This window comes from Physeter macrocephalus, chromosome 8, assembly GCF_002837175.3.
Source record: "Physeter macrocephalus isolate SW-GA chromosome 8, ASM283717v5, whole genome shotgun sequence".
Classification (NCBI taxonomy): domain Eukaryota; kingdom Metazoa; phylum Chordata; class Mammalia; order Artiodactyla; family Physeteridae; genus Physeter; species Physeter macrocephalus.
The window spans coordinates 134,093,102-134,105,236 of NC_041221.1; the positions used below are offsets into that span (position 1 = coordinate 134,093,102).

At 46.5% G+C, this 12,135-nt stretch overlaps 1 protein-coding gene across 1 annotated transcript in view; it reads right to left on the reverse strand.

Moving 5' to 3' along the window:
* Positions 1 to 47: 47 nt before the first annotated feature.
* Positions 48 to 12,135, reverse strand: part of KLHL3 (kelch like family member 3) — a 69,671-nt gene continuing 57,583 nt past the window's right edge. The window contains exons 9-12 of the mRNA XM_024122461.3: positions 11,334 to 11,462; positions 7,877 to 8,017; positions 5,634 to 5,777; positions 48 to 373 (exon numbers count right to left, since the gene is read on the reverse strand). Of these exons, the coding sequence (XP_023978229.1) occupies positions 345 to 373; positions 5,634 to 5,777; positions 7,877 to 8,017; positions 11,334 to 11,462 (443 nt within the window). The 3' untranslated portion in view covers positions 48 to 344. The remainder of the gene's footprint in view (positions 374 to 5,633; positions 5,778 to 7,876; positions 8,018 to 11,333; positions 11,463 to 12,135) is intronic.

Here is a 12,135-nt window from a genome sequence, read left to right on the forward strand (position 1 = left end):
ACTCCCCACTTTCCGCACACACACACACACACACACACGCACACACACACACACACAGGTTCCAGGTTCTCTGATGTCCCTGTAGAAACGCACAAAAGAACGTTCAAAGGTGCAGCCGGAGCTATCAGGAACCCACTGCTCAGGGCAGAGGACGAAACACCTTGCAGGAGCAGGAGGTGGGTCACTGTCTTCCCACCCTGACGACACTGCCAAGTTGGAGGAGGGCGGTCCCCGCTCCTCTGCAGACTCCGGCAGCGAGTGGCACCCAGCCAGCGTGGTCCCACTGTGCCGAGTCACAGACAGCACCCCTCCCTTCCTCCACCTCCTGGCAGTGGGAGGTGGGGTCACAAGGGCTTGTGAATCACAGCAACACCTAAGATGAAAGGGGGAGAAAGTTACCATCTTCGCTTCTCCGAACTTATTCAGAGTCACAAGGAGTTCATGACCCACAACATCCCAAGCCATAGCCAAGGGAAATGGGCACGATTTGTACCCAAATACTGAAGGGCCTGTGGACTCCGGTTGCCAGCAGCTGGCTGTTTCCCGCTCTAACAGCCAAGTCTCCACAAGATGTTTAAACACAGAGCACAGTCCCTCAACACCACAGGTGAGTGATCTCACCCCGCGTCATCACACCGACTCACACCGTATCGTAGTGACTCCCCTCCCCAACCCCAGCGCTCAGTGTAATGACACTCAGCACCCGCACTGGAAACCTCACAGCTCTAAATCTGTATCACTTTAAGAGAAGTGATGAGTGATACATGTCTCCTTTTAGAAGGCACTGAAATGAAGTAGAAAGAACAATAGACTGACTTCATGGCAGCAAGAACAACTGAATTCCCATCCTAGCTCTGCCACCAGTCAAGCTGCACTGTGGCTTCAGGCAAGTCCATGTACCTCTTCAGGCTCCATTCCCATATATTCAATGTCATCTAACTGAAAGACCCCTCCAATGCTAAATTCTGTACTTGGATAAACATTCTAGACATGTCTGTATGTGTTACTGTTTTGGCCAGGTTGAACCATACTCAACAGCTAACTTATGAGCCTAAAATCTTGCTTGTAATGGGTTACAGTTATGCAGCAGATACTATAGGCTGATTCATTCAACATCCCTTCTACTTGCTGTCCTCTGCTATAGAGACCAGCAAGTTATGAGCTCAGCTTCCCAGACTACCTTGCACCTAGAGGTGCTATGTGACCCAATCCTGGCCCATGAGATTGTAACTACAAGTCTGCCAGTGCTGCAACTTTGGTTTTCTTCCTCGTCCTGCCTGGAAGAAGCTCACGCAAGGTGCAAGGGGCAGCGGCAGCAGCTATTCATAAAGCTGGCAGAACAGAAAACACAGGAGAAACCTGATGCTTCGATGACAGTCTGAGGCACCAGGCCAACCCTGGACTCCTTTCTGCCTGGGACAAATACATACACACAAAAAAAGATACTTCCTTATCTAAGCAGGTATCTGTCAGTTTTTCTGGTACCTGCAGCTGAACCAAATTCTAACTTATAGTTAAGGTGTAACTAGGAGCCTTATTTTAACATATTACCACCACTATCAAATCTTCTGGTTGAAGATGAGATTGAGAGAACATTGCTAAAAGAAAGCCCAGGACACCCCAATGGTGACATCCTGCTAAGACATGCATTTCATGTTAATTCCTGGATAAAGCCGCAGACATAAAAGAATGGAAGTGGGGAGAACCCAAGTCCTCAGACCCAGATGGTGCTGCCTGACCCTGAGAACATCTTGCCTGCACCTGAGGCTCCTCTTTCTCAAGGGAGCATGTCTTTAAAAAGCAGGCTCCTGTATTGCTTTTTATATAAACTTTCTCTTCTGATTCTAAAAATAAAATATTCTCATTATGGAAATTTTGGAAAACACAGAAGAACACCAAGAAAAAGAACTTTAATCCCTACATACAAAGAGAATCACCATTATCTTTTTTGGAATATTTCCTGGCTTACTAATAACAACCACAATCATTGACTGAGTGGTTTCTACCTGCCAGGCAGGCACTGTGCTAAGTGCTTTCCACGTATTATCACGTTTCATTCTCACAACAGCCCTAACAGGCTTGATATGATTTTATTCTCATTTTACAAATGAGAAAACAGAGGTTCAGTCAGACTGACTACCTTGCCCAGAGTTCCAGGGCTAGTGGCAGAGGTGGGACTCAAATTCAGATGTGACTCCAGTATCCATTTCTGTAAGCAGGAGCTACTCTAACCCCCATGACCCAGGACTGCTCGACTGAGCTCATGCGGTACATACATTTTGCATCATCCTTTTCTCGACCAGTCTATCACAAACTTCTTCTCATGTTAAAAACACGTCCACTGTATAAATATTCCACAACTTATTTAGCTATTTCCCTCATGTCAGACATTAAGTAATTCTCAGTTTTTTGCTCCAATAAATAACTTTGTCCATAAATCTTTGCATTTTAGGCCATATCCATAGATTCTAAGATAAGAGATTCACTCAGTCAATGGGTTTGAACACAAATCGCACCTCTGCTCATCTCCTTCCCACCTACTTATGGGGTGGGCAAACAGTAAAGAAATGGACATGAAATATTCAGCACTTACACAAAATTCTAACTACTCACACCTGCACCTTGCCCTCTCATTAAGGCTCACGTGGAGCCAAGGTGGGATCGCTCACTGGCCTCACTGCCTCATACAGGAAAATGCCCTGTACTTCCCACTTCAGCTTTGGAGAGAAAATGACAGTGCTGGTTTTTAATAATTAACCAAGAGAACAGAATCACTCTAGGACCAAAATGCCTCTAAAATCTTTTCTATCTAGTTGAGAAAAATCCTAAATGAGAAAAAAAATTTTAAATAAGTTCATTAATTGAAGCCTTGGGCAGACAGAATGCGATACAAACCCCTTTGAGCCTGCATGGCATAATCTTCCTTTGCACTGAAATCCAAACAAGATGGAAAATGGAATAAGAATACCATTGGAGTCATGATGGAGATTATACATGATAATGGTCATAAATACTTAGGATGATGCCTGGCACATTGTACATGCTCAATAAATAAATGTTAGCTCTAATTCTTCCAGTTTCTGGAGAACCAAATACAAGGAGCTGAGTTCTTGGGTTGGCCAAAGAGTTCCTTCAGTTTCTAAGTATAAATAAAAGACACATTTTTCATTTTTACCAAGAACTTTATTGAACAACGTATTCACCGTTTTGTTCCACTACCTTCTGACATTTTTCAGGCAACTTCATAATTCCACCTTCCCAAAACCTTGTATCTTTTGAGCAAAGAACTGTTCCAGGTGCCTTTTACAGTCTTCCAGGAAATTGAATTTTTTTCCGTTAAGAGAATTTTGTAAAGACCTAAATAAATGGAAATCCGAAGGTGCAATGTCTGGTGAATATAGTGGATGAATCGGAATTTCCCAGCCAAGCTGTAACAGTTTTTGCCTGGTCACCAAAGAAACATGCGGTCTTGCGTTATCCTGATGGAAGATTATGCATTTTCTGTTGACTAATTCCGGATGCTTTTCATCGAGTGCTGCTCTCAGTTGGTCTAACTGGGAGCAGTACTTGTTAGAATTAATTGTTTGGTTTTCCAGAAGGGGTTCATAATAGAAGACTCCCTTCCAATCAGACCATATACACAACATCACCTTCTTCGGATGAAGACCGGCCTTGGTGTGGTTGGTGGTGTTCATTTCGCTTGCCCCACGATCTCTTCCATTCCACATTATTGTACAGTATCCACTTTTCATCGCCCATCACTATTTGTTTTAAAAACAGAATGTTTTCGTTATGTTTAAGTAGAGAATCGCATGCGGAAATACGGTCAAGAAGGGTTTTTTTTCTGCTTAATTTATGTGGAACCCAAACATCAAAGCGATTTACATAACCAAGCTGGTGTAAATGATTTTCAGCGCTTGATTTGGGTATTTTGAGTATGTCAGCTATCTCCCACGTGGTATAACATTGCTTGTTCTCAATTAATGTCTCGATTTGATTGCTATCAGCTTCAACTGGTCTACCCGGCCATGGAGCATTTTCCAGCGAGAAATCTCCAGCACGAAACTTCGCAAATCACTTTTGACACATTCGATGAGTCACAGCACCTTCTCCATACACTGCACAAATCTTTTTTTGCGTTTCAGTTGCGTTTTTACCTTTCTTGAAATAAAAAGCATAAGATGCCAAAAATGTTGCTTTTTTTCTTCCATCGATATCATAAAATGGCTACACAAAAATTCACCAATTTTGATAAGTTTTTTTAAAACTACACGCTGATATGACATCTGTCACAATACAATCTAATAAAATAGTTTCAAATGACATTAAAAGCAACTAAGCACTACTAGAGCCATCTAGTAAAAAAAAAAAAAAACAAAAAAAACAAAAAAACGAACAAACTTTTTGGCCAAACCAATACCTCATACATATCTGTGTTTGCTTGTCTCCCTATAGGCCCTCAACCTCAGCCCCACTGACTCTGATCCTATCCCCCACACTTCATCAAAACCATCACACACCCCACCAGGAATAAGCCTCTACAGCCGCCTCATTCCTCCCTCTTCCCTCCAGCCTCTTGCTTAGAATGCTTTCCCCCCGCACCCTGAGCTACAGTAGCACAAAAGGCATGGGCTTGGGACTCAGACCTGGGTTTGAATTCTGACTTTGACACTTTTTTAGCCACATGGTCTTGGGCAGATTACTTAAACATTCCAACCTCCGTTTCATCATCTATAAAATGGAATGGAGGGCTTCCCTGGTAGCGCAGTGGTTGCGCGTCCACCTGCCGATGCAGGGGAACCGGGTTCGCGCCCCGGTCTGGGAGGATCCCACATGCCGCGGAGCGGCTGGGCCCGTGAGCCATGGCCGCTGAGCCTGCGCGTCCAGAGCCTATGCTCCGCAACGGGAGAGGCCGCAGCAGAGGGAGGCCCGCATACCACAAAAAAAATAAATAAATAAATAAATAAAAATAAAAAAAAAATTAAATGGAATGGAGTCTCATTCAACCAGAGGGCTGTTGAAAAGATAAGAGTGTATGTATACACCGTACCTAACAGACTGCTTTGTGGCCCAGTGAGTGGGCACCTGGCAAAGGGCAGCTACCTCTATGACTGTGACCCACCCTCAAAGTTTAATCAGGCTCCACCTCTTCCGGGAAGTGTTCCCTGACTCTGCCAGTTCTCGCATGTCATGTCCTAAAGCCTGTGCAGTACATTTCATTTAGAACTTACATGTACATCATCTTGTATTTCCTATTTTTGTAGGCAGGTCTTATCTTTCCAATTTAATTTCTGGAAAACAAGAACTGTATCTTATTCCACCTAGGGGCCCAGCACAAAACAAATCAGGAAGGGCAATGAAATTCTAAAACCTCTTATGACAACTCAGATCAGTCGGAAGTGGCTCCCTGGAACACTGTGCCAAGAAGAAGTCTACGGCTACATTCAGCTTCGCTGGGGAAACGAGTGCTAATTATGGGTATCTGTCGTGGGCGCAGAATGAAGGAGTGGTGACATGTGACAATCATCTGCCATGCCTGAAGGAGGCACTCAGCCCCAAGTTAAGCAAGCTAACCCAGCCCCCACCTGCCCCACCCCCATCTGGGCCCCAGGATGGGGGTGGAGCACACTGACCTGCGTAGCTCCGCCCTGTGCTCATGTTGCTTGGCAGCAGCGTCCACTTGTCAGCGACAGGATTGTAGTACTCCACCGAAGCCAGGTTACAGGATCCATCATCCCCTCCAACCACATACAGGAGCCCATTCACTGCACAGACCCCTGGGAATCAAACAGAGGCCAGAGAAGGCATGACAGCAGAAGCAGCAAAGGGGATGGACCAGAGACAAGTCTGGATTGCCCTGGAGGCGCTCTTCCTCCCCTTCCTGCTAGAATAACAGACAACTGGCTCCTCGGGTTTCAGTTTGCTCGACGGACAAACACACAACAGCCACTGGGATCTGAGGATCCCCCTTCCTAACAAGGTCATGTCTCTGACGAGGGAGTTTTCACGACGACATAGCCCCACAGATGTTCCCTGCCCTTGACCCTATAAACAGGCAGAGCACTGTAGGGACAGACCCCATTCTACTGCAGCATTGCCCACTGTTGCATGCAGGCCTCCCACACCCAGTCTGAGCTACGTGCGGAAGGAGACAACTCAGGGGATTTCACGTGCACTACTTCTACTCTGCTTGTTAGCTGTTCCCTGATAAACCATTTTATCCACTCTGTGGGGCACTAATGGTTGTGTCTGTGATCCCTTTACACAATTGGGGTCTGAATCCACATACAGTTCCCCGGGAAAAGGCTTCCTACCCACCCTGATCTCAGAGTGAGCTGGTTTGAAGGCAAGGTCTCGTGTAGCAGGGACTCAAGAGTAGGAAAATGTAAGCACTGCTCACCAAGATTTAAAAGGTCGTAGTCCAATATACTGTACATTTTTTCAAAATTAGACTCAGGGATTAACGATGCTCAAAAAGTAGTAATTATCAGTGTTGGTGAACATACTCTCAAATACTGGTGAGTATAAAATGCATCACCTTCCTGGGTGGTGTCAAAAGTACATATACTCCCTCTGATTCAAAAGTTTCACTTCTGGCCTTTTATTCTAAAGAAATAATTTTAAATGTGTGCATTAATTAGCTATAAAGACTACTTATAATAACCAAAGCATTACTTAGAGAAAAGATGGAAATGACCTAAAAGTCCAATAGTAGCTTGGTTATTTAAATTATGTTATAGCCATTTAGAATAATATTATGTAAATATGTTTAGTGTTATAATAAGATATTCATAAAAGATTGTAAAGTGGATTAAAAAGGCAGGTTATAAACCAGTATTACAGTACGATTCCATTTTTGTTATAAAAAATAGAAATATCTATATGTGAATGTGTGTATACACATGCATTTACATCTAAACCTAATTTTTGAATTAGCTGCTTGAAGGTTCTATGATTCCTCACTCGTGTGGCTCAAGGCCAAATGCCAGGTTATATCACAGCAGGCTTAGACAATGAGCAAATTAATAAACTTCCCTCTTTTTCTCGTTTACGCTTTCAACAAGTCATCTGCAAATGGGTTTAGCAAGCAGGTAATTTGAGTATAAAGGAAATAAGTCTGCCTGAAAGTCACCTGCTTGTATTTCCAGCCTGGGAAATTGGGCTAAGCCAACACTATGATAGAGTAAGAAGGCATAAAGCAAGATATACCAACATAGGACACAACCCATAGGGCAAAGTTCTAAAAGGAAATGGTTTAATAGGGGTGTCAGGCTCCAGGCATAAAAAACCTAAACACTAAGGAAAATCATTCCTACAGGAAGGAAAAGGGGAAGGGAAGGAGAGACAGAAAATACAAAGAAGGGAATAAGGAAAGTGGTCCTTTGGAAAATGGATCACGAATCCTTTCAATGGATACCCCTGAACGGAGGGAAATTGGTTTCTGGTGGGAGGTGAGAGGTTCTCATAGCCAGACACTGGCAAAGAAAAGATAGAACCAAGTGTGATTGTCTGACACTGTCCACACAGCCCTATGCTTAGCTACCCAACAAAGCCACTGGGCCGGGGGCACAGATGGCAACCAGAGGCTCTTCTGGGTCTGTGTCCATCTATGTGCAGGGAAAGTCATCATCCGCCACTGGGAGGGAAGGAACCCTCTGCATCTAAGAGGGGGCCCTGTGAGGCGCCCCGTGGCTAGCTTTGTGGGTTCCAAGCTCTCCCCTGCCCAGCAAATGGACGCTCCCTACTCAGGGTACAAGCTCAGACCCAGGCCCTGGGAGCCTCTCCCCCTCTGCCTCTCTTTTAGAGCTAGTGTGTGCAGGGAGAAAACACCCACAACCTCCCCCAGAAGGAGAGAAGGAGGGAGCAGTCATATTACCTGCATTGCGCCGGCACATGTTCATGTCTGCCACCTGCTTCCAGGTGTTTGTTCCAGGATCGTAAACCTCGACACTCTTCCTCACCAAGGGCCCATCGTGCCCACCTGTGGCATACAGCTGCCCGCTGAGGACCCCAACCCCTGAAAGGCAGAGCACAGAGTCCCAGACTCAGGCTGGCTGCAGCGACCAGAAACCAGGAGGCCTGGCGTCCAGTCCTGGACAGCCATCACCGGCAGGGTGACAGGGGGAGAGCTGTTTTGTCTCCCTGGAACTCAGGGTCCTCGTCTATAAAACAAATATAATGACACCTACCTGCTTCATAAAATCAACTTGAAAACTGCCGAATATAACCTCATTTCTATTCAGACACATAAAAATAAATATTATATATATAATATATATAAGTGTGTGTTTGTGTGTGCATGTAGCAGAAAGAGTTGAAATGGAAACTACACAGCAGGTGTGCTGACATCATTATTGCTGAGGCCTCCCTGCTTGTCTTGAAGCAGAAGCTGTTCTTTCTGGCCCCGTGCTCTCCTCCCTAGATGGCAGAGGGGCACTGAATCACTCACGATGGTGGTAAGCCTGAGCTGAGGGCCAGGACTGCATCATTTACAGGTTTTAGCATAACCTTTTAACATCCTCTAATACAAGTCAAGGAAATAAAATCCAGAAAGCAGGAGCGCCTAAAAAGAGCAGCTGACGTGGTGGCCGGGACACCTGGGTTCTGGACCTGTGTCTCTAACCTGCCCGCCAGGTGGTGCTTCCCTTTCGGGGCCTTCAGTATTCCAACTGTATAGTGAGGGAGCTGGACTAGATCGGTAGTTCCAGTGGACCACAGACTACTCCACTGTGTGGACAGCTCAATTAGCTGGGGAAGTTTTGAAAACACAGATTCCACAACCTCACTCCCAGAGACACTGGTCAGGAATCAGAAAAAGTACCTCAGGTGACTGGAATGTGCAGCCAGGTTTCAGGCCCAAGGACTAGATTTCCAGAATATAAGCTGCATACGGACAAGAACCATGTTTGTCTTATCATGACTGTTTCCCTGTGCGTGACAGTACGTAGTAGGTTCTCAGCAAATACTGTCTGAATGACAAGATGTGTAAAATCCCACCAGCAATTATGCAGGTGTGCAAATGGCTCCCCGCAGTTGCCCTCAACTAACAGCAGATGGTGGTGGTGTATCAACAGTGGCTATCTTACGGGCTTGAGTTTAAGAAAATTCAGTGTGTTCCCAAGCTGCCTCATCTTCCTCACCTCCATGTGCAGGAGGAACTAGCACATGCTGGGACCCAGAAATGGCCTCTTTTCCTCACAGCCATCTGCTAGCACTGCCCACACCCTGCTGAGGAAGCAAGCAGCCTTCCAGGCATTCAGGGGCACCAGTGCCCTTCTGCAGCCTCCTCTGCCAATGCTCACACAGAGCTTTCCTGGACCTAGAGCCACAGGGGCCCCTGCTGCCAGGGTCTCTGGGTCTTTAGCCACCAAAGAACACCTACCAGGACGAGTATGTGGGTTCCCAACTCCAGATGTGAGGCTTTTCCAAATCTCAGGGATGTGAAGCACTAAAGAAAGGCTGCCCTGGGAGCCTGAGGCCAGAGCACTGACAGTGACCTGAGGAAAGAACCCACCTCCGGGAGAGATACCACCCCTTAAATCAAGGTCACTGTGCCTCGTGAGAGGCAGGAACAGCCCCAGTGATCTCCCCTCAGCAATAACCCCTGGGCAGCCTGACAGAGACAGAGCAGCAAGGCCTCCAAGGGCAGCTCCGTCCACAAGATGAGCCTGAACTTTCTAAGGTGGGTCTGTGCTCGTGGCTCTGTCCGGAGCTGGCCCTCCCCGCTTTCTGCTGGAGGCACTCCTGGAAACAGCCACAGACCTCAGTGTGCTGCTCCACTCCTGCTGAGCTGTCCCTGTCTCCTTGGGCTTTGAACACTTTCTTGCACACCTCAAGTCACACACAGGATTTCCAGGAAATACAAAGAAGACTCTACCAGTACCATAAACCAAAACTACTAAAAGAGCCCTATGATGGCAGGAGAACCAGAGGATCTGTGAATTGAACTGGGCCCTAGGGAACACCTATTGCAACCCACTCATTTCACATCTGAGGAATCAGAGGCCAAGACCACAGGGACATTCGAGCAGACCCAGAACCAAGATCCAGCCCTCCTGACTTCCATGCATTTGCTGCACATTCAGGAAGGGCCAACCTGTTGGGATCAGCAGAGACGAGACGAGCTCCCTAAAAATAGCCTTCCAAACACAAATGTTTCTTAAATGGAATCATATGACATTTTCTTTTCTAACCAGTGAGCATACAGTGGTTCTTGAAAAATATTAAAATAGCATAATTTTTAAGGAATACTAAGGAAGTGGTCATGTGTTTGTTTGTATAAAATGAGATCACAACTCAATCTTCAAAAATACAAAAAAAAAAAAAAAAAAAGGATAAAGTAATAACATGGTGGGGAAAAGCTCCCAGTTGTGGCTTCCCTTCCCAGAAGTCACGTGGCCCTCCTGCAAGCCAGGCTGGTCATCAGTCACCAGTCCCACAGGAACCGGGAGCAGAGAGCCAGTGCCCAGCCTCCAGCGCCTCCATCTGCCCTCCCAGACCCTTTCCTCTGGGCCCCTAGATGATGGGGCAGACAAAGCAGGGAAGAGGGGCTGTTGCTCCACTTCCTGGAAAATCCCAAAGGACCACACAGCTCCTGGTCTTCCCACAGGAGGCGGAAGTGGGCCCCATGTGGGGATTTATTCTCCTCCCACGTGGGGGAGGGGGCTGAAGTGAAGAAAAGTTGGGGGAGACGTAAGTTTATCTCCAAATATTAACACTAATAGCTTGGCTTTCAGCCCCCAAGACAGAGACAGGCAAGTTGAGCTTTTCCAAGGAAGACTGGGACAGCCATGCTTGTCATACTACTTCATGAGAATGAGACTCTGATAATCTGGGGTCAAAAAAATCTAACTTCAAAATGAAACAAACCTGAGTAGGAATCCCAACTCTGCCAGTGACTAATGACACGACCTTGGGCTAATTACTCAACCCCTGGTTGACTAACTTTCTAAATCTGTTAAGTGGAGTTATGTCATGTCTACCTTGCAGGGCTGTGAAGAGGATTAAATAAAATGAGGCATAGAAAGTGCTTATTAGGACAGCACCTGGCACATAGCAAGCTTCACTTTTCAAGAGATGCAGACACCTCCAAAGAAATGGAAGAGATGACGATGAAGGGAATATGATCTCATCTGTTCTCTACCAAAGGGATCCCCCCAAGAAGGGTTAACTCCTAAATGCTTGTGTCAGCTGCAAAGATGCAAGTGGGATTATACACACTGAAAGGAGAGAAGAGGGAGGGAAAATAAGGTAGAATGTTAAGCTCTTGGCCTCCAGACACAGCCTGTGAGATCAGACACAGCCTGCCCCCTGACCCTCCCCCCACCCCGTACCTGCGCCGCTGCGACGAGTGCTCATGTCTGCCACGTATGTCCACTCATTGGTCGCCGGGTTGTACTGCTCCACGGTGCTCAGGCACTGGCGGGAAGCCCCATCATAACCCCCAACGGCATAGAGCTTCCCTGGAACAGACAAAGTGGCTGAGGGTGGTGCTTCAGACTCGCATAGAACTGGAGCGTGGCCGAAACTCCACTTGTAACCCACTGGGGCACCCTCACCTCCATCAGGGTTCAGGACCCCCTCCCCCAGGAAGACCACAACTCCCTCCCCAACCAGGGTAAGCATGCTTCACGACTCTGTCTCCTACTTCCTCTAAAGCCCTGAGTTCCTCCTCAAAGCAGTACTGACTGAACCTCTTCCTCAAAAAGCACCCCCAAACACCCAGTGTAAAGCGATGGCCTGCTGTCACTGGGGCTCAACATATTCTTCCTAGTGAACTCATTAGATCTTCACCAGAACAAGACACCGGAGAGATGGAAAGCTTGAGGGCCCCAGGTGCTGCCAGGCAGGCAGACTTTCTGGGTAAAGGCTCACAACAGCAGATAGAACAAATAAGGAAAAATATTCTCCAACGAGAACCCAAACATTGTCTCCTCCATGTTTTGTACTCTGTCCACAACCCGGGCAGGCAGAACGTGTGAATGGAGTGTTCTGTGCGCACTGTGGGCTGGGTTGGCTGGAATTTATCTGCAGACCCCCTTGCAATCTCTGAGCCATGCACAAGACCCCTGAAACACCGTCACCTATTTTAAAAATAAAATATCATAAACGGCTATCAAAGAGCAACAGTTTGTT